The sequence below is a fragment of the Engystomops pustulosus genome, chromosome 9 (genome assembly GCF_040894005.1).
Source record: "Engystomops pustulosus chromosome 9, aEngPut4.maternal, whole genome shotgun sequence".
NCBI lineage: Eukaryota > Metazoa > Chordata > Amphibia > Anura > Leptodactylidae > Engystomops > Engystomops pustulosus.
This window is the reverse complement of record NC_092419.1, coordinates 99,630,177-99,656,676: the sequence shown is the minus strand read 5'-3', so window position 1 is coordinate 99,656,676 and position 26,500 is coordinate 99,630,177. Positions and strand designations below refer to the sequence as shown.

The following is a 26,500-nucleotide window of genomic DNA, read 5'->3' as shown; positions in this document are numbered from 1 at the left end:
ATATTGTAGCTTCTTCAAGTGCACTGCTCACACTGCTGTGCGCTTAGCTCTCTGCACAAAGATTTTATATCCCAAAACCATTTCATAAAATCTGTCCTGCTGCTACACCAACATACACTAAGCTATATTCTAACAACATACATAAAATGTATTGTTACACATCTCTCCTAGGGACAATGCCTTAGCAGAGTGTACAGAGAACATCAGTGTGAGGGATACACCCCCAGTGCATGTGGAGAAGCTCTAATCCTGGAATATAAATCCATATTTCACAATCCTGCTACTAACTGCTTCAAGGGAGGGCATCTACCACCAGGATGATGGATTGTATGCAAATGAGCCTGAGGGGCTCCAGGCTCCATAGGTGTTAATGGAGCCTGGAGCCCCTCAGGCTCATATGCGTACAGTCTTTCATCCTGGTGGTAGATGCCCTTTAAGATAGGTATTGTTACTGGAGAGATGTATTATAACACGGTCTGCAAAAAGCGCAGAGGATTACAGTGTGAGGAAATGTCCCCAGTGCAATCTTTGTATCTAAATCCATAGTTCACAGGCCAGCTGCTAACAACATATACAAAAAGTATGGTTACACATCTCTCTAGGGACCATACCAAACACTGGATGCAGAGATCACAGAGTACAGCAGTGTTAGGACAACCCCCCAGTACAATCCTTGTATAGAAGTCCATATTTCACATATATGCATTATTTGCAGGGTGTTGGGTGCTCTGTGTCAGCACTGCTATACATATCGACCACTGAATGAATCAGCACAGAATATTGGCCCTAAAAGGGATAAATAATAAAAGCTGAACATCTACAGCAGCATTAACCTCCATCTCTAAAAGACAACGGATCAATTTACATTCATTATACAGGACGCTGGGCCTCAGCAGAGAACACAGCGATTGCCATTGCCCGCAGTGTAATACCAGGCTGACAGCGCTCATCACAGCGGCACAGGACCTGCACAATGTCACAAGCCGCCGTCTATTGGAAGGGTCAGAAATCTAGGTCAGCACCCGGAGAGGCAGTGTAATGCATGAGATGACGGTATGTGCCATCAATAATTCATCACACATTCCATCATTTATAATATATCCAAGATCAACCGGAAGGTCTATAACAGGGGATGTGAGAGAAGAAGATGGTGATCCCCGGATTATGCATTATACTTTACTGTGTGTTACTACACAGCTTGTACATCACATAATGACACATACATTAGAAGTCATCTCAAAAAGGAAATACATACTATAGTAATTAAAATAATACTTTATTTACACACTTGTACAAATTTTATTGGCAAAATGACGGCTGGAAGTATTGGGACTAACTTGACCTGCAGTACCAGACATAGCCCCTGGTCATAAGTGGCGCTGTTACTGGGGAAAAAAACCTCACTGACATAACAGCCAATGAGTCGGTAGGAGAGAGGCAATTCATGGATGGCCACCAGGTCTAGAATACATAATAACATCCACCCTCGTGTATCCAGGACTCTACAAATGATGCAAATTTTAAAAAAAACAAACAAAAAAACAATAAAATTCTCATTTTAAAAAATAAAATGATATATAAAACACACAACTGCTGAGAGCGACAGGATCAACTCCTCCAGAATGAAGGCTGCAGGAATCCTTTTGGTAAAGGGATGTCCCTCCGCCGCACCGCTCCCTGGAATACAGGAAAATAGGGATGTTATGTAGACTGTGTACTAGGATCCACGTGACTGGTCACAAGGCGGCCACTTACCTCCAGGAAGTGTTTGAGCCGGGACGCCGAGCCCATTTCTGTGCTGGTGGTGATCTTCTCGATCCTGCAGAACGGAAGGAAGAGTCATATGACGAACAGGGAAACCCACGGCGTGGAGAAGTCCGCCACGAATATTTGGTTGTCTAATTTCCAATTTTTTATAAGCCCCATTAGGGAGTCATATGTTCAGGATCCTCACCTTAGATTAGAGAACCCGCATGAATGGACACTGTGTCATGCGTAAAGGGGTGCTCAAATTTCAGCAAATTAATAGTATTGTTTGTGTGATGAAAAATTAGAAATTGTATCAATCAAACTCTGTTTTCTAGATCTCTGCTTGCTGTAATTCTATAGAAAGCCTCTGTTTCTGTTTAATTCCAGTGGATAGACCACTGACCACGGTCACAGAGGTGCACGGCTCGTTAGTATCATCTCACAGAGGAGGGGAGTTCATTTCTGTCCTCTCTGTGTGAAGCAGAGAGGAGCAGCAAAGGCGAGTCTGTTGCTCTGTGGATGCAGAAGTCCCCTGTTCCCCATCAGTCTCTCCATCCAAGTCTGTAATCCTGCAGAACTCTGTCTCTCTCTGTACAGCATTTTGTTTCATAGACTCTTCTGCACCCCCTCCATTTCACACAGAACAGACACTACACTTAATGTAACTGTTTCACAGCTGGTTTCAATTACTTATTACACACTTCATGTACCACCATATAGTGAAAGCTGCCAGGCTAGTCACCGTATACATCATCATGTAGACTTTGCAGTGTTCATAGGATTTATTTATTAAATTTCACTGGATTTGGTGCTGCCAAGTTACTAAATGAGAGAACAGAAGGTGTCATCGGAAGAAAGGGCAACCTAAATTTGACTCCGCTTCAGGGCAGATAGAGGAAGAGGTTAGTCTGCGGCAACTTCACTGCTGGTACGAAACATTTTTGACAAGAAGCTTTGGAACATAAAATGCCTGAACTCTGGAAATGAGACTCTAGATGAGCATAGAGAAATCAAAGTCGTTCATATCAGCTTCTCTGACATTGCCTGCTTACTGATTGGACAGTATGAGAGAGGATTAGTATAACACACGCCTCGAGCCTCAGCTCCTCCTCTCTAGCCAAACACAGATACAAATGTACAGACACTGGGATGGATGTCTCTGCAACTGTGGGGACTAAAAAGAAAATTCAAAGTGTCCCTAAATCTGAGTAGCAGCCCCTACAGAATGGCATGTGACTCTCCAAGTTTGGTGGTGAAAGGTCCTCTTTAACGCAGTCCGGTCAGTAGTGTGAGAATACATTCAAAGCTATCCATGTGCCTAATAGCATCTGTTCTGTACTAGAGATGCACTGGATAAATCGCCCATCAACTTACGTTGGAAAATACTGGTCTTTGATTAGTAATAAAAGCTTCCAGAACTGATCCTGGTACTGTCTTATCATGGCGTTGCCACACACCTGTATATAAAAAGAGAAATCATTAGTTATTTCTTTTTTTTTTTTAAACATATTTTATTAGTTTTCTTTTTATCAGATATAAGAAATGAAATAACATTCAAAACTGGTGTAGGTTTTTCGAGACATTATGAAAACATCATACATATGTGAATCAGATACAAAATCCATATCCCGCACCCCCCCCCCTCTTCCCCTCCCACCCCGTCACAGGTGTCAGAGGCTAAGCGTCCACTCTATCTCCCTCTCTTGAATAGTTATTTCTAAGTGGTTCTTTCTAAAAATGTACCAAATAAACCAATACATTGATAAAATACCACATACCTCCAAGAAGTCAAAGAGTAATGTAGCCGTGATATCAGACAGCGGCTCCATGTTCACCATCTGTGCCAACCAAAGCCATCCATGATTCAAGCCATGAGGGTGGTTCTAGAAGAATAGGAAATGTAAAAAAGTTTGTGTTACAACCAACCAGAGAGTCCATGATCTGCCTTCTGCAACTATCCAGGACTGACCACATGGGGTAAACTGGTGACCCATGGGTAAAATCCAAGCAGTCATTGGGCGATATTGTATATTAGAGAGAAATCTACTTCCCAAGAAGATCAAGGGGGTTTTCCAAACAAAGAACATGGAACATAGATGGGCTTCTCTGTATTTGACACTTATACTGTGGATGGGTGGTAGCACTACCCCCTGTGAAAGCTGAATTCTTGTGTTGTTTCTGACCAGGCCTTAAAAGCTTTTAATGACCAGGGAAGTTTTACCAAATTTTCACACTTAAAGGGGTATTCCCACTTCAGTAAATTAATCTTATTGTTTGTATAAGGAAAAGTTATACAATTATCCAATATACTTACTCTGTATCTATTCTTCATAATTTTCTAGATCTCTGCTTGCTTTCTATAGAAAGCTTCATGGTTTACTTCCAGGGGACAGAAATCTGACCATGGTCACACAGGTGCACGGCTCGTTAGTATCATAGAGAGTAATCAGAGCTGTGTGATATAACGAGCCGTGCACCTGTGTGACCATGGTCAGATTTTGGTCTACTGGTAGTAAGCAATGAAGCTTTCTATAGCAGGACAGCAAGCAGAGATCTAGAAAACTGTGAAGAATTGATTCAGAACGTATATTGGAAAATTCACTTTTCATTATACAAACAATAAGATTAATTTACTGAAGTGGGAATACCCCTTTAAGTGTGAAAATTTTGTAAATTTTACATGTACATGTGCTTTCTGTATGGGGCATGTACAAATAGGATGTATACAGACGGTCCCCTCTGCCCCCTGTGACCTCTGGTGAAGTCTCTGGATGTTACTATAGTCCCAGACTGCAATGATCAGCTGTAAAGTGTCTGTAATGAAGGTTTATTGATAATCCTTGGTCCCATTACAGCAAAAATTTTAAAAATCCAATTGTCACAAAAATGTTTTGTCGGGAGTTACCATAAAAAAAAAAAAATATACAAACCTAAAGAACCAATATTGTACGTAACCTGTGGACCGCCTGTATAGCCGTATGGGGCTTCAATGTAGGGTGAGCATGTTCACTTCCTTCTTTATCTCCAATTCACTAAATGGGATGGTGGGCGACATGGCTTCCACCCCGTGCGCAACCTTGGAATTCCTAGGATTTGGAGCTCCACCAACATATCTGATGGATGTATATTGTGTGCATGCACCATTGTAGAAAATCTTGTTAAAATCCTATTGTCCTATATCACCCAAGTGGAATGGAGTCATACCCAAGTCAACAGTGATGTGCCTCTAATGATCAGTTTTTTTATGATGGGGAAAGAAAACGAGTCCAGTGCAAAAAAAAAAGTCTACTTACCCCTTGATTTGTCCCGTAAGGCCACCGTACTTGCATAATGGCTGCATACAGGCGGATCATCCCGGACATTCGTTTCAGGAAACTATCTTGCTGTTCCACTATGGAATCCTTCACCTGGTATCCCAGCAATCTACACACCAAAAACACATAAGAGATATAAAAATCATCAAAAAAAAAAAAAAAAAAAAAAAAAAAAAAAAAAAAAACACAGGAAAAGTGATGACGTGCAGACACAGGAGGACAACAGATGGCGGGTAATGTGTCGCTGCCAAATACATCTGACAAGAGAAACATTCACATTTTTATTGTTGAAAGATATTTGGAAAGAGTCTGTGTTCTAGAATACGATTTTATTGTCCTTTTTTTTTAGGCCATTTTGTTTCTACTTATTGGCCAAAAAGGTCCTCTCTCATTCCATAGAGTAAATCATTCCACTTACAGCAGATTTTCCACCTACTACATATTGATGACCTGTTAGATGGGGGTACACCAGTGATGAGCCATTCAGCTGCAGCCCCATACTGGTGGCAGTGGTTGTGACTGGCATTACATCTCAGTTCCAACTTTTTAAATGGAAGTGAACTGCACTGAGGTATAATACCAGGCAACCCATGGTCTGGCACATCTGATATTCAGAACATTCATCCCACATCCTACCACTGGATTGACCACTATTGACTAGGATGGGGCCCCCTCGGTCTCCATCCACATTCATCCTACATCCCAAATGTTCAGCGGCTTCTCTTTTAAAGTTTCTTCTTGTTGCAGGGAGTGAGGCGAGGATGAACAGGGTACACACAACCCTGTTCTACTGATCATTATAAGACCCAGTGCTCAAACACTTTTCTGAAGAGATGGTAAACAATAGTCTTTAAAAAGGACCTGTGGGTGGTTAAGTGTCCCAAAACACCCTGACAGGTCCTCTTTACGTTCTGCCCAGAATGTGGATTTAAAGGGCCTGAACTAGAACTATTGTACAATTTTACAAATTGCATTCAATCTGTGCAGAAGACAACCAAATTCTCACCTCTGGTATTCCTCAAGGGAAATCCCCTCCTGAAAGGCAGGGTAAAAAGGCACAGCATATGGACATTTCTTGTGCAAGTTCGCAAGGAAGAGTTCCCCCACTTTGGGATACCGTTCCCATAAAGCAGAGGCCACTGAGGCAATTGGGAATGCAGATTCGTGATGAGAAGCGACTTCTTCTTCCCCCTGACTCTGTAGATACAAGAATAAAGGTCAATCGATACTAGAGATGTAGCGTTCTATGACTGGTTACTATTGATGATCTATCCTCAGGACTCCCCAATGACTAATGATGTTGTAACTCTTCATTTCATTCCAGGCACGGCTCTGCACCAAGAACAGTGGCTATGTCTGCTACTGAAACTCAGTTCCTCTCACTAAAATTGGCCAAGGCTACAACGGAATAGGGCGGAGATGCCGCACATCACATAACCCAAAAATGATGGTGGTGCCATTGGTGACAAGAAGTTATAAAGAGAGGTTTATAATTTTAAGCAACATAAAGGTCTAAACTTCACTTACCACCAACTTCTCTGCCAACTTTAAGCAGACAAAGTCCAGACCCAGGGGATGCTGAGACACAACAATCGTCCTTCCGGCAGAGACAATCGGTTTTCCCATCAGGAAATTATTGATTTTGTCAAAGGTGTCCCTCACCTGAGACCCTACAAAGGTAAATAGATAGAAGTATATAACAATCACCAGCTCGTTGTCACTATCCTTCTCTTTTCCAGGGGTAAAGCTAAATTGCACCTATAATCCCAAGTCTGGGGAATACCCCCATCAATAGCCATCGGAGGGTAGTAGATTTATGTTCTACAAGACTTATATTAGATAAGGGGAACCTTGTGTAAACAGGATAAGGAGAATACAACCAGGCATCCAAAAGATTTAAATGGTTGTTCCAGAATCAGATCCAGAGTCACAAAGCCCATACGCGTCAAAGCCCAATTACAGAGGGCATATACTCACCGGATACACTGGATATCTGGCTGACGGGGGTGGTGACTGCTCTCTGAAGATCAGCTCTGATCTTTTTAGTCTGGAAGTGAGAACGGAGTAAGATAAACAGTGACAATAACACAGCCCATAAATAAGAGGAAAACAGTACCTGAGGGTCTTTACACGTGGCCAGCTCTTCACAGACTTTCTGACACAGCTCCAGGACTTTCTGCAGCTCCAGGAATCTTTGTAATGTTCCCTTTGAAGCCTTTTTCTGAAGTCCTACAAAGAGGGGCTTATGAGACACCAAGATCACAAAGTCCTTACATAGTTTGTAGCCCCCATAAGTCACAAAGCATCAATTTCATCATTTCTTAACTGTCAGATGGGCGGAGCCAAGCAGTCAGTTCCAGCCGAGGGCCACCTACTTGACAGCAGAATTTCACAATTTACCGTTTTGGAACAGTGGGGGATAGAGAAAGAATTCAAACTAAACCAGAATAAGAGGAAGAACGTCTACCAAAGAAAGGTGATGAAAGGACTTAACATATTGTGGATTATAAACACTGCACTGAATGTCAACAAGGTGTAAGTGTAGAAAGCTTAACTATATATAGGACTGATGGAGCATTTGGTCATCTCCATCAGTCCCATAGATGATGAATAAAAAGGACTCACACAATTTTCCCTTTGAATCTATTCAAACAGGGGATAGTGGACCACCTTTCTTGTGATCAGTGGGGGTCTCAGTAATCATCACCAATCCTTTGGATAGATGATGAGTTTTAGTGGAAAATCCCTGCAAGACTACAACACTGAAATATATTCATCTGTGCTGGATGGCAGGACACTGGTGGGGCAATACTGTGGCCAGTCACTTACCTTCTCGTTTGGTTTGCTTCTGGTCCTGTGTTGGGGCTGGGGTCTGCAGCTTTGCCTGCTGTTGCTGTATCAGTTGTGCCTCCTTCTGCTTCTCTTTGGCAGCTTCGTCCTCGGCTTTCTTCCGCTCTTCAGCTGCAGCCAGCTCCTTCTCTATGGTATTGACCAACATTTTCATCTCCTGCAGGGAGTGTTCTCCTAGACTGACGTCATCCTGTGTGGGGTAACCCCTCTGTGGAGGAAAAGATGATCATAGAAATGTTATAGTCCCCTACTGGCACAGTAGGACTGATGGGGTCTTACAAGATCCTGGTGATCCCTCAGTACAGGGACACTGTATAAGAATCACTATTACCTCACTACTAGAGCGAACAACGGTGGATAAAATGCCACATATCTGGTTCCCCCGATGGCCGTAGGCAGAGAGGTCTACGCGCAGTGCTTCCTGTTGCTTGTAGTCCACCTGAATTTTCTGGATAAGCTGCAGCGCTTCTTGCTGTAAGGAGCATAGTCGCCGCATCCTCTCGCGACCTTCCTCCTGGCGGACGCGCTCTATTTCTTGCTGGCGCTGCTGTTCGGCTTCACGAAGCTTCAGAGTCAATAACTGAGAAAAGAAGACATAGAATGACTGCACAAGGATCTTGTACATCATTGTATATGCGAGATCTAGAGAACTACGAGTCCCATAAATGGCAGTGTTCCCATCACATTACTATGATGTCACGTTACACCCCACAGAGTTAAAACCCCCAGGACTTGTAGTGTTGAGTCCCCATAACAGCAGCATCATCATTTATATCCCATGCCATGTACTGTGAAGCAAGAAATAAAATACTGCAACACAGTTGAATATGAAAAAAATCTGCATTAGTTACAGACACCCTCCACCAGAGGGCTGAATAACAGACCTGGAAGCCTTGGCATGGCTAATGATCTAACAGGTTCACTGATATGCTTCATGCTGGCCCTGTATGGGAAGAGCTCAGCCCAGGACCCCTCTCCATGCAGGTCAATCATACAGTCACGATGGGTTAAAGTGGTGGTCCCAAGTTATGCTTTATCCATTAGGATAAAGAAAAATATGCTGGGATCTCAGTCTCCTGAATGAGTGTAGTATACACATTGCTGCTCTATGCAGTCCCTATGACACTGCTGAGCACTGTAAATGGCTACACCTGAGAGAATGAAGCAGGGAGGCACCTTCTTCTTACACTATTGGGAACAGAACTCCCATTGCCATGTTTGGAGGGGGATCTTGGGGAAAAGGCAATAACTATGTAACTTGGGATGGCCACAGATGACAGATTAGTGACATAACAACTCTGATTTCTGCACCTCTGGATGTACCACAACAGTCAGCCATCACCCCCTTGTCCCACTTAGCAGTGGAATCCAAACCACAGATGTGACCGAATCATCAACAGACACCAACCTTTGCCCTATGGCGATGCTCCTCCTTTAGTTTCTCTTGCTGTCCTAGGGCCTCCTTAGATCTTCACAAAAAAGAACAAGGTGAATACATCAGTAATGGAGCCTTAAGACCCTACATTACCCATATAATATTGGAGGTTATGGATGCTTCATCCTCCCTCACCCCTTCACCAATTGTTCCAGCAGCTGATGCTTCTCCTGTCGGTGCTGCAGTTCCATCCTCTCCTCAAACCTCTTGAGCTGCTCTGCAGACTTCTCCGCCATCGCCTTACTAAACTGATCACACATGTCAAGACGAGCCTGCAAATCCGCCTGAAGAACAGAGGCAAATGTTAGGATGAGGGAGCAAAATAACCAACCTTCAACAAAAAATGTGTAAAGGAAACCTACCACCAGTTGCAGCCAGATCATGGCCACAATAGAAGGCTATGGCTCCCAGTCACGGTGCCGTGAGCACACCCTGTCACACCACAACGCGACAGAGTTGGACGGCATCGCCGCAAAATATAGAACAGCAGCTGCTTGTCTGCCTATGACATAGGAAGAAGGAAGAGCGCTCAACCCCTCATCCTCCCGGCACTGTGCTCCCCCTAAGGTACATCCGTGGTAGGTTGCAACTATCTAAACTCATGCCTATAGAATAATCATTTTAGCAGGCAGATGCAGAGAAAAAGCTTATCTGGGACAGATCTGGGGCATGGGAGCAAAGGCTACTCCACACATAGGTAGCCAATGCTGATCCCGCCTACCAAAGCCCCTCAGCACGCCCCTTACGTTCGTTCCTTTCGCCATGTGGTCACAGTGTAGAAAATCTGTGCATGCATGTGTCCTCTGCTTAGATAGAATGCGTTCCCCTCGGCCTCAAAGCCAAAGGTTTTGTGCATGCGTAGATCTCCAGCTTCAGGACCAAAGAACAAACGTAAGGAGCGCACTGAGGACCTTTAGATGTTGTGATCTGCAGAGACTATTGGGATGAGGAGTAGCCTTTGCTCCCATGCCTGAGTTAGCCTCTGCCAATCATTTGCATAAATATAAGATAATCTCTACTTCTACCTGCTAAAAAGATTAGATAGGACACTATAGGCATGATTAAGTAGCAACCTAACATGTGATCTATCATATTCCCTAATGGTTGGATTCCTATAAGACTATTTTTGGATAGCCTATTAATATGAGTGCGATAGATATATGGGTCTGACTTCAGAAACCCCAATGATCAGCTGATGTAAGGAGCTGTGTTGACTTAGCACAGCTCCATATTTTCAGTAGTGGATGTGTATGGTACTGGAGCTCAGCCCCAATTAAAGGGGTATTCCAGCAGCTCAGAAATCAGGAGACCGGAGTGCTTTGAATTACAGCTCTGACCTATTTTCTTGAATGGTGCGGACATAGCGATCACCAGACTTAATAGGGGTGTCTGATCCCAGCTGATCTAAAACCGATCAAGGAGGGCAGACATGAGCTATAGTCAATTTATAGGGGTTTTGGAAAACGCCATCCATTTCAATTTCTAGTTCTGACATTCTGGCGTTAGACAGCAAATCAGGAGTTAGTAGTTATGGATATAAAAGGGGCTATTTAGGATTCCTAAAACAGCACCATGGCTACCAACACGGAACAAAACCCGTGAAGAATGGTGGTGCGGTTTTTGGAAACCTGTAAAATCCCTCTACAAGGAAAATATATCATGAATTAGACGGACCTTCACTTTCATCTTGTGCGCCTTCTCAAACAACAATATGTTGCCTTCAACTTCCATAACTTTATCGATCCGCTGTTTAGACAACGATTCTGCCTCTTTAAGGGATTCCTGGGAGCTGTGGTTATTCTGGGAAGAGAAGTTAGTGAGAACAAGAAGGTGCAATGGCAGTAAGAGTAATGAAGATACAGACTTACCAACTCATTGTCAGCGAGGGACACCGTGTCATCCAGCGGTGGTGGCGCCTCAGCTGGAGCGATGTCCGGTTCTGTTCGGCCAATAAAATTGTCCAGGACCCAGGCGGCATACTCCGACAACACCACAGTGGGCTCAAAAGTATTCTGCTAAAACACATTTCAAAAAGTTTAAAGGAACTCATGGATTAGGTGGTTTTAACACAAGTACAATTATACTGTAGCGTGAGCCCCCTACTGCAGCGTCATTTCTTCAACCTGTTGATGGCTTTTTTTTTTTAGTGAAATAGGACTTCTAAGATTATGAAATTGAGCCTCAGGGGCTCCTGTGTACAGTAAAGAGGCCCATTGAGGCTCTGGCTGCTAATTATTCACACCTTCCTCTGCCCGCTTCCTCCACCCTGTTCTTGCTAGGGTGCCAGTGACAGCTGACAGAGCCAGAAGGGGCATCTGTGAAGTACACGGGAGCCCCTGAGGCTCATTTACATATTTTAAAAAGTCTTAAATGGGGAAAAAGAACCCATTAACAGCTAAATGAAGAATGGGTCCTGTTTTAGGGGGCACACACCAGCATGTAAGTATGCTTGGCATAAAACCACTAAATCCATGTGGCCGATTTCCTTTAAAGGGGATCTCCAAATCATGTCACATGGCCGCATACACATCAGAGTTTCTGCGTGGGGTACTGCAACCCAGCTAAATTTACAAAAAAATAAAATAACACGGAGGCGAGCGTCGCATGACCACACGGACCAGCTGTACGTCACGGAGCGAGCACGGTGTCAGGGATGGATCCATGATGCAAGGATCCCCTGCTTCCCTACTCTCATCATTCATCGTCCTCTGCATTTTTCACGGATTGAGCACAGTCTCGTGGCGCCGGCCTCAGGCTGTTTTTGTCCCTGTACCATCCGTTTTCTCTACCCGATGACTCACTGACTCATTTAAATGAATCCAAAGGCATGAATGTGTTTTGTAGGGATCCGTGTGGAGGGGATGTGACAGATTTGGGCACCCAGAGGTGTCGTCAGCGTGCGGTCTGTATTTGCGGAACTGTTTATAGGTGACACAATCATGTGACCCTTCAATGGGTTGAGTCTAGACTGGTGATCAGGGCCCCCCCCCCAGCTGCACTCATATACTTGTCCCCAATCCTAAGGATAATGATTACTCTACACCCCCCTTCCCCCAGGTAAATGATATAACATGGGGGGCCACCCAGCTTTCCCAGCATCAGATAACACCTATCAGAGCCTCTACCTCCAGGCTCCAGTCCCTCTTATACCGCAGCCGCCCCTTAGAGGAGTTCTTCAGCGCCTCCAGTGTCTCCCAGTCCATGGCCGGTATAGCAGAGCCTGTCACGCCTCACACTGGCGGGGCAAGATACAGCACTTTCACGTCCCGCCTTTCTGCTTCCGGGTCAGCAGTCACGTGACGCGGCGAGGGACCAGGAAGCCGAACGCGTCGCCGGTTGTTGTCAGGGCAACAGACGTTACAAACACCGCCCACTTCCTAATAAGTTCACCAATCACGCGGGGGGTCCTTTTTGGGACGACGTTTAAACTGACCAATGAGCGGCTGTAGGGGGCGTGTCCCGGAACAAAGCAGGACAGAAGTGCAACTGATGGGGGGTCTATAGAGGAAATACCGGGGTCCCGGGGATAAAGATGGCGCCGCCAATGGTAAGAGGAGGAAGGATGTAACTGCACCCAGCTCATGGCTGGAGGACTACAACTCCCAGCAGCGTCTGATCAGCCGCCATCATAAGTGAGATCCGTGTAATCACCTGTGTGTATGTTGTTAGTAGCAGCAGGACTGTGACATATGGAGTTTCCTTCCAAGAAGGAGGTGTGTCCTCACACTGCTGTGCTCTGTGCTCTCTGCAGTCAGTGGTAGGTTGTGTTCTTGGAAATATATATGATCTTACTTATGTGTATATTGTTAGTAGCAGCAGGACTGTAAAATATGGATTTTTATTTCAGGGTTACACTGGAGGTGTGTCCTCACACTGCTGTGCTCGGCAACCAGTGTTGGGTATTGTCTCTGCAGAGATGTGTAAACATACATTTCATGTCTGTTAGTAGCAGCAGGACTGTGAAATATGGGTTTATATACCATGATTTTGTCTCACACTGCTGTGCTCTGTGCGTTTTGCAGCCTGTGTTAGGTATTGTCCCTGGAGGGATGTGTTTATATGTTGTTAGTAGCAGCAGGACTGTTAGATGCATAGATTTATTTTCCAGGATTATATATGAAGGACCTGTCCTCACACTGCTGTGCTCTGTGCTGTTTGCAGCCTGTGTTAGGTATTGTCCCTGGAGGGATGTGTTTATATGTTGTTAGTAGCAGCAGGACTGTTAGATGCATAGATTTATTTTCCAGGATTATATATGAAGGACCTGTCCTCACACTGCTGTGCTCTGTGCGTTTTGCAGCCTGTGTTAGGTATTGTCCCTGGAGGGATGTGTTTATATGTTGTTAGTAGCAGCAGGACTGTTAGATGCATAGATTTATTTTCCAGGATTATATATGAAGGACCTGTCCTCACACTGCTGTGCTCTGTGCTGTTTGCAGCCTGTGTTAGGTATTGTCCCTGGAGGGATGTGTTTATGTGTTGTTGTTAGTAGCAGCAGGACTGTTAGATGCATGGATTTATGTGATGCAGGATTATATATGAGGGACCTGTCCTCACACTGCTGTGCTTTTTGCAGCCTGTGTTAGGTATTGTCCCTGGAGGGATGTGTTTATATGTTGTTAGTAGCAGCAGGACTGTGATGCATGGATTTATGTGATGCAAGATTATATATGAGGGACCTGTCCTCACACTGCTGTGCTTCTGTGCTTTTTGCAGCCTGTGTTAGGTATTGTCCCTGGAGGGATGTGTTTATGTGGTTTATGTTTATGTAGCAGCAGGAACGTGAAATAGAAATTATTTTCCAGGATTGTAGTTTCTCCGCTTGTCCTCACACTGCAGTGTACTGTGTTTTCTGCAGTAAGTGTTATGTATTGTCTCTGAAGAGATGTGTAATCATACCGTTGTATATGTTGTTAGTAGCAGCAGGACTGTGACACATGGATTTATTTTCCAGAATTATATATGAGGGAGCTGTCCTCACACTGCTGTGCTCTCTGCAATGAATTGCTCTACAGCCTAACCCCCTTCCCCTCTGATTAAAATCTGTTTTGGTTGGAAGCAGGGAATGGCTCTAAAGCAGCACAGTGAAGAAAGCTAAGGGCACAGCAGTGTGAGGACACGCCCCCAGTGCACTAGGCGATTTTACAATTCTGCAATATAAATCCTTTCCTATGATAACAGTTTTATACATGATTATTATTTTCCCTCACACTGCTGTGCTCTGTGCACTGAGCTGCTCCACAGCCCCTTCTATAGCATTATATTAACCCAGATGCCTGTGAATCTGTGGAGCAGCTCATAGCAGAGTGCGAAGAGCACAGCAGTGTGAGGACAAACTTCCGGTTCACTTGGAGAAACTAAATTATCTCCAGATTTTTTTTTTTTTTAATTTAAAGAACCTGCTTATAGCATTTAACTGTTCAATCAAAAACTTTATTAACAACAGCAAAAACAAACATAAGTAAACTATGTGGCTTGTATTGCAGTCTATGTCAGTGTGATGACTTGCTTTCTGGCGCTGCTGCAATGTTAGGATGTGTAGAAGGCGGGGTCTCCCGCCCTGGGGAGCGGCTCCTGGAGGAGACAGTTGTAAGAGGCATCAGTAACTATAGGAACAGTTTACTAGGAGAGGAGTCTGTGGGGATCACACTGCAGGGAGAGTCTAGTGAGCCGCAGCTGAGGATCTCTGCTCCCTCATTGTGGTAGGAGATCCGGTTCTGGTGGATCTGACCCGTTTAGAACTGTCGCTTTTGATACTTACATGTAGAGTTTCCTTGTTGCAGAAGACCTTCCCCCGGAAAACAATGAAGACGCGCTCGCCCTCCCCGCCGCTGCACGTGGATGAGAGCACGCCGGTGCACGTCCACATAAAGAAGGGGCCCAAAGTCTCCTCCAAAGTACAGGTAGGTGGCCACCATGTCTGGGTCATAGGTCACTGCTGTGCGATAGTCCGGGCTGGTTATGACCTCTGCGCACAACTCCACAAATATCTGATAAATTGGTGCCATATGGGCTGAATGGGTTTTTTTCATAGATATTTGGAAAAATTATGACACTAACAATACTGGAGACCCCAGAGAAGATAATGATAATAATGGAAAGACCCCAGAGCAGACCATAATAATAGTGGAGACCCCAGAGCAGATAATGATAATAATGGAGAGACCCCAGAGCAGACCATAATAATAGTGGAGACCCCAGAGCAGATAATGATAATAATGGAGAGACCCCAGAGCAGACCATAATAATAGTGGAGACCCCAGAGCAGATAATGATAATAATAGAGAGACCCCAGAGTAGACTATAATAATAGTGGAGACCCCAGAGCAAATAATGATAATAATAGAGACACCCCAGAGTAGACCATAACAATAGTGGAGACCCCAGAGCAGATAATGATAATAATAGAAAGACCCCAGAGCAGATAATGATAATAATAGAGAGACCCCAGAGCAGATAATGATAATAATAGAGACACCCCAGAGTAGACCATAATAATACTGGAGACCCCAGAGCAGACAAATAAATAAATCCTCTCTCCCCCTCTTCTCCTTCCTGCACCGCACGGCTTCTTCTCTACTCCATGTGCCGCTCTGTGTTTTGCGCTAGTTGTATGTGCCGGCATCAGGACCCTGAGCAAACTGTACCAGGACCTAGGAGCAATGCAGTACAGCTGACAAGTACCTACCTCTCCTGGGGCCGCTCTGCGCTGTGTCCTAACCCGGACACATACAAGCAGTGTCAGGACACAGAGAGGAGTAGCCTGAGAGGACCAGGGAGAAGTGAGAACTTCTCAGGGCGCGTTCACACGTTCCGCTATCGTCGCGTTCATAACGCGACGCTAGCGCACAGTGGGTGGGGCTCGGGCCGATCGCATATGCATTTCCCAGGAAACGCATGCGATTGATTACCCAATCGCATGCGTTTCTCAGGAAACGCATATGCGATCGCCCCAAACTCCGCCCCCTGTGCACTAGCGTCGCATTATGAACGCGGCGCTAGCGGAACGTGTGAACCAACAGAAGTGCTGCCATCAGAAGTGCTCCTAGGACTCACTTCAGCATAGAGCTGACCGGTGCTGCTCTTGCACCCCTCATCCCCTTTTTATTGGAGATGAATGTGCCTGCACTTTGTGTACATGCTCAACAGTGAAGCTCCTCTGCTATAGATTACAGGCATAAGCTGCTGGGAAGGAATGCATTTATCTCAGCACTGCTAGAGCCACCAGGATACAGATATGTGGAGTTGGAGTAAGGGTGACGCCACACATGGCGTTTTGAAACCGTTTTTGGTCCGTTTTCAAGCAATCCGTTAAAAAACGCATCAGTTTTTTGAAAATGCATGCGGTTTTTGGAAACGCATCTGTTTTTGTCCGTTTTTAATTGCGGAAAACCTTTTAAAAAACGCATGCATTTTTAAAAAACTTTTTTTAATGGATTGCTTGAAAACGGACCAAAAACGGCTTAAAAACTCCATGTGTGGCATCACCCTAAGAGTTGATGTTGGAAGTTTTACCAACTCCACAGCCCTGCTTACATGGATAACATTTCCCATTCCTCCTTGCAGAAGGGGACAAAGAGTAAAATGAAGACTGACGTGGGAAACTTACGACGAAGTGCCAAGGTAAAGACCAGAGTCCCCTGGATCCCCCCAGGAAAGGCTTCTATGCGGGACACAGGCTTCAAATGGGAGGTAAGTGGTTGTCAGGCATAAGAAATTGATTGTAGTATTTCTTAAAGGGGATCTGTCAGCAGGTAGGACCATACAAAACTGCAGCCAGTGTTAAGTATTGGCCCTGGAGAGATGTGTAGTTATACAGCTGTGTATGTTAGTAGCAGCAGGACTGTGAAATATGGACTTATATTCCAGGATTGTAGCTGGACTTGGTGGACACAGGTGTATGAGATCTCTGCAGGGATCTCACACACCAGTGCACCAGAGTCATTCAAGTCCAGTTACAATCCTGGAAAATAAATCGATATTTCACAGTCCTGCTGCTACATACAAAAATGTATGATTACACATATCTCCTGGGACAATGCCTAACACAGGCTGCAGCTTTGTAGAGTCAAAACTACAGATTCCCTTTAATTTCTTGCAGTTAAGGCACAGGGAGGGTTAAACATATACAATGTATCAGGGTGGATTGTGTTCTTACATATGATCTTGGCTCTGGCTTCACATGAATCTGATTAAAGGGGCTTTCCTGTGGCTAGGATAGGACATCACCTAATAATCGGTGGGTGGTCTCACTAGACATTGGGGGGGTCCCACCTTTGAATAGAATGGCAATATAATTGACAATTATGAACATATCATAAATGAATTTCCCCAGGGTTTGACCCATCGCTTGGAGATCACCCCGCCAGACATGGAGAAGATGATGTCCGCGCTGCGTATGAGCGACCTCTCCACCGATGAAGAGGAGTACATGCGCAGCAAGATCAACTCCTACGAAAAGAAGATTGACAGCCTGATGTGTGAGGTCGGGACCCTGAAGAACGAGGTGAGGAGCCGGGTACAGGGGGCACTGTATAGGTCACTGGCACAAGGAAGACAACCCAAACTGTGACCTCCCATCAGGTGGATCAGAAGAAAAGAGACCACTCCCTGGAGAGATACGAAGAGCGACTGACCGCGTCCAAGCGTGCGCTGACCGCCAGGAACGAGGAGCTGAACGAGGTGTCGCTGGAGCTGGCCGAGACCGAGAACGAGAACACCCGTCTGAGGAGGAGCATCGACCGCATCAAAGAGGAGGCCGACCTCAGTCTGTAGGTGTCTGAGGAAGACACAATATGTCTGCCCACTTAAAGGGCTATTTTAATTTTATGTATGAACACATATCTTTAGGTTGAAGCAATTAAAATCAGTTGGGTCAGGAACTTATGTTAGTGATTGTTACAGGCAAGTGACGTCACATCCATCATATACACAGCCCGCTTTCTGTCCATTCAGGTAAATGAGCTGAGCTGCAATACCAAGAACAGCCACTATGCAATGTATGGTGCTGTGCTTGGTGAGTGGTCGCATGATATGAGGGGATGCTGGGAGAGCTAAGCTCTATCACACCCCAATGGTTTTGGTCACCTTTCCTAAGGATAAGGGGGATGAGGGTCTAGTGGTTGGGGGTCCCGTGTTCAGCTTGGCTCTTTATAGGGAACAAGGGTTTAGTGTTTGGGGGTCCCATGTTCAGCTTGGCTTTGTATAGGGGATGAGGGTCTAGTGGTTGGGGGTCCTGTGTTCAGCTCTGTATAGGGCCCTATAGATCTGTCTTCTATTAGATGTATATCTTCTATCCCAGGCGGGAGAAGCATCAGCTGCAGCAGGAGAAGTCCCATCTTCTATCAAAACTAGTGGAAACCGAGATGGACGGCGCCGAAGCAGCAAGACAGGTGGATCAGTTACGGGAAACCATAAATCAGATGAGACATGTGAGTGACCTGTATATCACCGGCATTGGTATGATGTCTCTCTAACTGGAGACCCCCAATCCTAAAGACCCTGATTCCACGCAGGAGAAGAGAATGACAAGTACGGACTTCAACCTTCTCACCCGGCAGAAGGAAATCCTGCTGGAAAAGCTGAACACATTCGAGGAGACCAACAGGGCGCTGAGGACTCTGCTGCGAGAGCAACACTGCCGAGAGGTGAGAGGTCATGGGTATTCCGCTAACTTCCACAAACACATGCATGCTCAGCTCAGAGTGAATAGAAACTGCAAATGGGGGATAATCAGTGGTGGAGGCTCGAAGATTATGGATCGGTTCTGAATGATTCTTCTTACAGACAGAGACCCATCGGCTGCTGGAGCAGAAGGAGCTGCTGCTGAAGAAGCTGTCAGATGCCGACACCGAGAGAGCGGTAAGTACACTGCCCTCTACTGGACAAATCTGCTGAGGTCACATACTTATAGACCTAAATAGTGAATAATTACCTTAAATAATGAACACTTATAAATTACTGCAAGCAGAAAGGTCCAGTAGATGCATCCCTGCTTCCAGGGAGAACATGCACCATGCCCCAAATCTCCTGACCCAGTAATGTCCATCATTATATGACCATCTCTCCTCCCTAATGTAGCATCTCCAGCTCCGACTTCATGAAAAAGACAAGGAACTTGAAGATCTCCGGATTCAGCTGAAGACAGAGAAGGTTTGGGAGCGTTTTCCATGATCTCTCTCGGCAGGAGGATTGGGATTGTCCCTAATTTCAGTCCACTGTCATCTGATTTCTTCCATAGGATCTATGTAGGACATCAACCGAATTTACAAAGTCTCTAGAAGCCACTCGGGCTCACCTCCAGGGGCAGCTGAGGAACCGGGAGGCCGACAATAATCGACTTTCTGTCCAGCTGAGGGTGAGGAGGAAGGGGGTGATGTAATGGAGAAGGCTGTGATGCAATTGTTAAGGGGTCGTCTCCTCAATGACTTGATGCCGTATGATTTGCCATCAATATTCTATAAGTGGGTCCAATCCATTCTGTGTAACCCATTGCTGACTTCGGCCCAAACTTCTTTACCAAAAGCAACAAAACTATTGTGTTACCCCATCCTTAAAGGCCCATCCCCTTTCATCAGCCATGTGTGCAGCACTAGACACCCCCTTTAATAGATATCACTTTAGAGCAAGTGATACATGTAAAAATCCTTTATCCAAACTCTGTTCTTCTTGTGGTTTCAGAACATGGAGCACAATGAGGTCCGACATAAAGAAGAACTGGACCTGCTGACATCACAGCTACATGATCTTAGGCAGAAACTGGAATCGGACAAGGAAGGTCTGAAGAAATCGGCCCGTGCCCAGAAGCATCGGGCAGAGAAAAGTGAGGAGACCCTGCAGCTGCTCAATAGTCAGCTCCTGGCAAAAGTGAGTGACACTTAATGTCAGTACAATATGTCACACTGTGGACTCCCATCATGGGTGTTCTAGTATTTCTAGTATTTCTACGTCTTGTCTACTCCTCATAGTTTTCTTCTTATGACAGGAGGCTGAGCTTTCTTCTGCGCTCTCAAGTATTGACTCTCTGAAGAGCCGCTGCACCATGCTGACCAAAGAGAGGGGTCAGGCGGAGTCAGAGGTCGTCCTGCTCAATGAGTAAGATGTTACCTATATCCATTCCAGTCCAATCTACTGGGTCCATACTGCAGATTTCTGGGGTTTAATGTGGGTGATTGTTGTAAATCCCTCAATTTGTGATGTAACATAATTGTATCCTGTGTTCACACAGTCGGATCAGCCACCTGCTAGAAGAGAAGCAGCGCGCAGAGGACAAGGCTCGCTCCGAACGGGAATCTATAATGGAGAGACTACACCAGCAGACGGCAGAGAACAGCAGCCTCCGCCTGGAGCACGAGAAGCTGAAGGTCTGCACATCATTTACTACAGATTTATAATCTGTACTCGGTGGCCAAGAGCCTAAAATAAGGGAACACCCAAATGTCAATGATTAAGGTTTTAAAAGGGGCATCGCGTTACCACCTGCATCCATCCATATCACCATACAAGGATCAGGACCAGGATCAGCTGTACTGTTCTGTCAGAACTATTGGTATTAGTCCTACAGATGGTTCTGATGCTGATCAATTTTCCATTATTATTATGTATAGAGCACTATTAATCCCATGGTGCTGTACAATCAGTAAGGGGGTCACATACATTACATTAAGACAAAAACAGGTGCAAGTATAATACAAAACTACTGTACAGAGATCAGGAGACAAATAGGACGAGAAGCCAACAATGGCGCAAACATAAGACAAGAGCTTATATTCTCCACCTTTTCCTCCATATTTAAGAAAAATGCCAATATAGAGCCCAAAACTGTAAGGAGGACTTTGCCCAAGGAAAGATCTTGATAGAGTATTTCTTTGGCGGGTTCAATAATTATATGGATGAAGCGCCTTCTGTATTATCTGTTCTTGTGGGACATCAATTCCTATTGACTAGTTATACCGGATTTACTGGTGGTAATGCAATGTAATGCCTGGTACCTTAGGGGTTAACAGGCACAGGTTTTTTTTTTTATCTCCAGGAACGGATCTTTTATGAAGGGGGCATAATTTAGTAGCAGATGGAACCAGGAGGCGCTCGGCTGATGTAGACCTGAGCGCCCCCGGCTCATTAGCATATTTTTATAAAGTTGTTTCTTCAGTGTAGAAAAACTGCAGGTTAACCCCTAAGGTAACAAGCATTACCTCGGTGACAGTCTACCACCAGTAAATATGTCCTTTAAAGGGGTTTCCAGGCATATAAAGTTGTCCCCTGTCAGCAGATCACTAGAAAAGCGTCTGTTGTATCTCCGTTGAATGAAGCAGCCACATATTGGATATTGGCGCTGCCACATTCACTGACTATGGCACTGCTGGAAGAAGCTGGGTAAAGCGCTCGGCTATCTCCTGGGTACAGCGCTATAAAGATGAATAAAGCAGCAGGGGCTTGTGTTAACAGCTAATATGTTTATATGGGGGTACAATGGAGCCCTCTACCCCTCATGACCCACCGATCAGCAAGTGATTCCCCCATCTTTTGGACAACCCCTCTAAGTCAAGAATGGCATTTACATAGTAGCAGATAATGTTTCTTTAACTTTTTTTCTGGTGTTTTTTATCTAGACACATTTTATAGTGGTGGAGGAGAAGCTGACGCTGGCTCACAGCGAGGTGCAGCAGCTCAAGAGTTCTCTGCGCCAGTACGAGGGGCTTGTAGACACCTACAAAGACCAGGTATGTAGTAATGACGGGTAATGTGCCAGTATTTTTACTATTCTGTCATATTATATATCTCATGTAACGTCATTCTGACTGAGATAAGTGTACGACCTGCCAGGTGCCTGATATGTCCCTCCAGCATTCAGGCGACCGGGTACAATAACTCATCCAAGTATTCTCTCTCATGCAGATGAAGAAAACCCGGCAGGAAGCCGATCAGATGAGCCTACAGCTGGAGAGATGTGACCTGGAGAATAAGACACTGAAGGAGGACATGAATGTAGAGCTTGATACGGTACATGACATTAGTTCTAGCTTTCACATCCCCCGGCATTGTGTGCGGTGCTCACATACCTACCTGTCCTGTCCCCTACTGATCACACACTCACCTATAAATGATAAGGTCTAATCTTTCCACAACCCCTTTAAATATGTATAATACCTGCTACAAGTTTCCCATGCGGCCCCACATGTGCCATATCTATTATGTGTTAGCAGCACGCCACACTGCTGCACCAATTGGCGCATCGCATTTGTCAGCCATGTCTAATTGTGCTGCCACACTGATGCACCAGCTGCCGCATCGCATATGACAGCCATATGTCTTATTGTGCTGCCACACTGATGCACCAACTGGCTGATATGTCAGCCATGTCTTATTGTAGTTGGCACGGGTACATTGCATACAGGCTCAGGTACTACTTTGAGGGGGACACTCGCCATCATCTGTCCACTGCTGGTGCCATCTGCATAAAGCAGATAGTGCTCTGGACCTTGGTGGACACAGATACAAGGAAGAGGTTCTTCTGCCAGGATAAACTACATTCAGATTTCTATCACCAAGTAATTGGAAGTGCATTATATACACATTACCAAGACTCGTAACCGTGTAAATTCCAGGATTTATTATTATCACACAGCCGGTCAAAGCTTAGGGTTATCGTCATCCACCAAGAGACGGTCCTTCAAACAGATCCAATGACTTTTCAAGAACTTCCATGACTTTACGGACATCCTATTTAATACGACATACGGTACTTTGTAAACTTTGGAATGAGTCTATGAAAGAAGAATCAATGGAAATAGACTATTTGGATGTGAATTGAGTGGTATTGGCGTTTCCCTGCACAGTGTTTGGCCATAACCTTCCTATATATATGGATCTCTTCTATTCTCAGAATCACTGGAGGTCTTGAAGGTGATCAGGAAGTTCTGGCACATTCCAGAATTATTCTGGAATCACTTAACAGGAATCCAGGACCTGTCAATATCTGGCTACGTCCATTGCGTTTACTCATAATCTTTCTATTACTCGGAGGGCCCTGCTGTCCATGGAGACGACCACTCTTGGTCTACAATGGAAATCTAATGTGTAAGAACACAACTTACCACTTCTTCATCCATGGAGGAATCCAACTGCTTGGTGTCTGTGTCCACCAATATCCAGCCTGTAGTGTATCCTATCCCTGCATCCATATGTAGCTCACAGCAGACTTCCCTTATCTCCAGATCCATCGGAAATTTCAGAGTCGTCTGGAAGAACTAGAGAAGTTACCAGAGATGCTGAAAATGACGGAGCTGAAGCTGCAGGAGTGTCAGGAGCAGCTGCAGGGATATGAGCTGAAGAACTCTGAGCTTTCCTCCATCATCTCTGATTTACGTGTTCGGGTAAGGAACCTGCGAGCAGTGGACCTGGAGATGAAGACGCTGGATACAAGGGGATCTCACCCATCCTCAATGTCTACCCCAGTCCTGTAATGTACATCATCTTAGCAATTCACTGTAGGAAACCAGTACCAGACTCTTAAGGAAGTGGACTGTAATAACTACGCTACAACTAGCTGTTATCATCCTCCATACTGGGGGTCAGTATTAGCGGATATAACTTTATCGTTTCTGTATTCCATAGATGGAGCAGCAGGGAGACAAGATGGAGTCCACCAGAGACCGCTATCAGTCTGCAATGGAAGAGAATAAACTTCTGGCTCTGAAATTAGAGGAATTAGAAAGGTAAGTGACACATTACTAGTTATCCAATGTCTGTTAGCACTGCAAGGCCTGGAGGATGGGGAGTGTAGTACAGAATACAGGAGATTCAAAAAAGATCCTTTATGATGCTCTGCACTTCAGACTCTGATATCCCTTTAATTGGTTCCTGATTTCTGCTCTAAACAAATCTGTTTAAAACGATTGGCGCTTCAGTCCAGGAACCTCCAGGAATTAGGGGTCCTCTGTATGTTCCCTACATCCTGACATTCACCGCTGTCATCTAACTTTCTGCAATTCTTAAGGAGACTAGATGACGCCGGAGCTCAGAACCGAGAACTTCTCCAAGTTGTAGCCAAACGAGAAGAGACAATCCATCAGAACCAGCTGCGTCTGGAGGAGAAGAGCCGGGATTGTGCTTCCCTGTCTCGCCAGCTGGAGGCGGCCATTGAGGACTCCCGTAGACAGGTGAGGAGGGGTTTTTCTCATGTCACATTAACCAACATGGATACACCACAATCTCCGTGCCAAAAATGTAACCTTTTTCCAAATTTGAGTGGGTGCCCAGACAAATTTACCACCATTACTAGTTAATAACGCCCAAAAAACACACCAGCTTCTGGATGGCATAGATTTCACTTTCTGGTGGGCGGACAAGCACAAGGCATAATAAGACATAACAATATACTATATAATACACGATGCAGACCAAAAGGCCTCCATAGGGTGAGCTGGACCGTATAGACAGGACCAGTATATATGCCACACATCAGGTGGCAGCGCACCAGTCACTGGCAGAGGTTAATATCTATATATTTTTTAAGGTGGAGCAGACCAGGGAGAGGGCCTCCTCTAAGGAGAGGACAACACAATCCAAAATCCTGGATCTGGAGACACAGCTGAGCAGGACCAAGACTGAATTAAACCAATTTCGCCGCAGCAAAGAAGATGTAAGTTGCAGATTTGGAAATGGATTTGTACGTGACAGACCCTGATGCAATGTCAGCTGCGTGTCTGTCTATTATGGCGCTAACATAGGGTGGATACTGAATATGGATACCCTGGCCTGGACCCCGCTAGGTTTTAGGGTTGCCCTGCGCACATGATAGGGACTAACTTGCTGATCACGAGAACTGGCTTCCGTTGTATCCCGTTGTACCCCAAAAGAAAGGAACAGCTGGTCGGACATGTGTGCTGCCACTCCATTCACTCTCAATGCAACCGATGCAAATAGCTGAGTCTGGTGCTGGACTATATCCACTAACGCCATAGAGATGAATTGAGCAATCAACACAGGTGTAACCAGAAACTTTGATCACCTGGGGCACAGTGGACCCCCATTCTCTTTAGCTGTGGGAGTCTCACCACTGAGACCCCCACTGATGAGCAAGCGGGGTGTGGAAATGGGATATTAATGCGTCTGCATCTAGTGCTTTACTAGTCTTGAGCGAGGCCATAAATTAAGGTTTTTAATACTATTAACTATTTGTAATCCTGACACAACTCTCCCCCTCTTCATATCTCATCCATCATATAGCAGGTGCAGTGGAGACAATACTGGAAGGTGACAACTTGTGTGAATCTATGACATTGTTTGTTGTGTCCAGGGGCGTGCGGTGGATTTTCCTGGACTGAGGGGTTTGGTTTTTGTTATAAGATCTTAATTTTATCTCCTTACCCTTCTCCCAGGCTGAGCGGCGGTTTCAGAGTCGCCTGCAGGATCTAAAAGACCGTCTGGAGCAATCCGAGAGCACCAACCGCAGCATGCAGACCTACGTCCAGTTCCTGAAATCCTCATACGCCAATGTTTTTGGGGAGGCCACTTTATCCAGCTCCCCAATCCGTCCCCGAACCCCTCTGTGACAGGACAACACAACCCCATCACTGCAAATGGATTTAATATCAGCTTCCGGACCAGACCCTCCCAATGGACCCAACCCTTGGACATGGCCCAGACTCAGGGACTCAGAATTAAAAGGCACATTTTCTCCTAAATTTGTATACGGTTTATAGATGATATTTACTAATTTTATATTTTTATGAATACTGATTTTATTGTTCCGGGCTTCCCACATGGGCACAAAACCAGATGGTGGTAATAACCAGATGGTTTATGTCTTATAAAGGCTATAAAGTAAAAGTGATAGGTCAGAAGTTTGAGAGATTTAAAGGGATGTAGAGGACTGCAAAAACATGGCTGCTCCCTGCTCCTGCCACTGGCTGTGTGTAATATGGCAGCTCATCAGAAAGGTGCGGAGGAGTAATACTACATGCAGCCTGTAGGTAGGTGTGGCGCTGTAGGCATGTTTTTTTCTAATGCTGTACAACCCTTTTAATCTAAGAGGATTTGCCAACTTATCAAGTTATTTCCTATAGCCGATCAGTGAGACAGCTGGGACCCCTATCTATCACAAGAACGGGACCCCCAGCAATCTGGAGAAGAGATTCTCACTAATAGG

At 45.1% G+C, this 26,500-nt stretch overlaps 2 protein-coding genes across 6 annotated transcripts; one reads left to right on the top strand and one right to left on the bottom strand.

Moving 5' to 3' along the window:
- Positions 1–1,259: 1,259 nt before the first annotated feature.
- On the bottom strand, positions 1,260–12,692 carry GLE1 (GLE1 RNA export mediator). 2 transcript variants are annotated; one of them, XM_072124583.1, is made up of 16 exons: positions 12,474–12,692; positions 11,217–11,363; positions 11,023–11,148; positions 9,484–9,632; positions 9,322–9,382; positions 8,245–8,493; positions 7,893–8,121; positions 7,180–7,292; positions 7,041–7,110; positions 6,591–6,733; positions 6,070–6,260; positions 5,043–5,172; positions 3,528–3,632; positions 3,124–3,206; positions 1,756–1,819; positions 1,260–1,677 (listed from the first exon to the last, which is right to left on the bottom strand). In XM_072124583.1, the coding sequence occupies exons 1-16, from the start codon at positions 12,549–12,551 to the stop codon at positions 1,609–1,611; spliced, it is 2,007 nt and encodes a 668-aa protein (XP_071980684.1). In that variant the 5' UTR covers positions 12,552–12,692; the 3' UTR covers positions 1,260–1,608. The 2 variants fall into 2 exon arrangements, with proteins under 2 accessions (XP_071980684.1, XP_071980685.1); XM_072124584.1 differs by having other exon boundaries at positions 11,217–11,360.
- On the top strand, positions 12,643–26,036 carry ODF2 (outer dense fiber of sperm tails 2). Of its 4 annotated transcripts, none has more exons than XM_072124579.1 (20): positions 12,643–12,895; positions 15,132–15,251; positions 16,915–17,040; positions 17,684–17,854; positions 17,932–18,119; positions 18,650–18,779; positions 18,864–18,995; positions 19,135–19,209; positions 19,429–19,500; positions 19,589–19,705; positions 20,029–20,214; positions 20,333–20,442; positions 20,576–20,711; positions 21,960–22,070; positions 22,246–22,350; positions 23,565–23,723; positions 23,965–24,065; positions 24,347–24,509; positions 24,866–24,991; positions 25,731–26,036. In XM_072124579.1, the coding sequence occupies exons 1-20, from the start codon at positions 12,881–12,883 to the stop codon at positions 25,902–25,904; spliced, it is 2,517 nt and encodes an 838-aa protein (XP_071980680.1). In that variant the 5' UTR covers positions 12,643–12,880; the 3' UTR covers positions 25,905–26,036. The 4 variants fall into 4 exon arrangements, with proteins under 4 accessions (XP_071980680.1, XP_071980681.1, XP_071980683.1 ...); XM_072124580.1 differs by having other exon boundaries at positions 12,643–12,980; XM_072124581.1 differs by lacking the exon at positions 12,643–12,895 and adding an exon at positions 14,835–15,050.
- Positions 26,037–26,500: the final 464 nt, after the last annotated feature.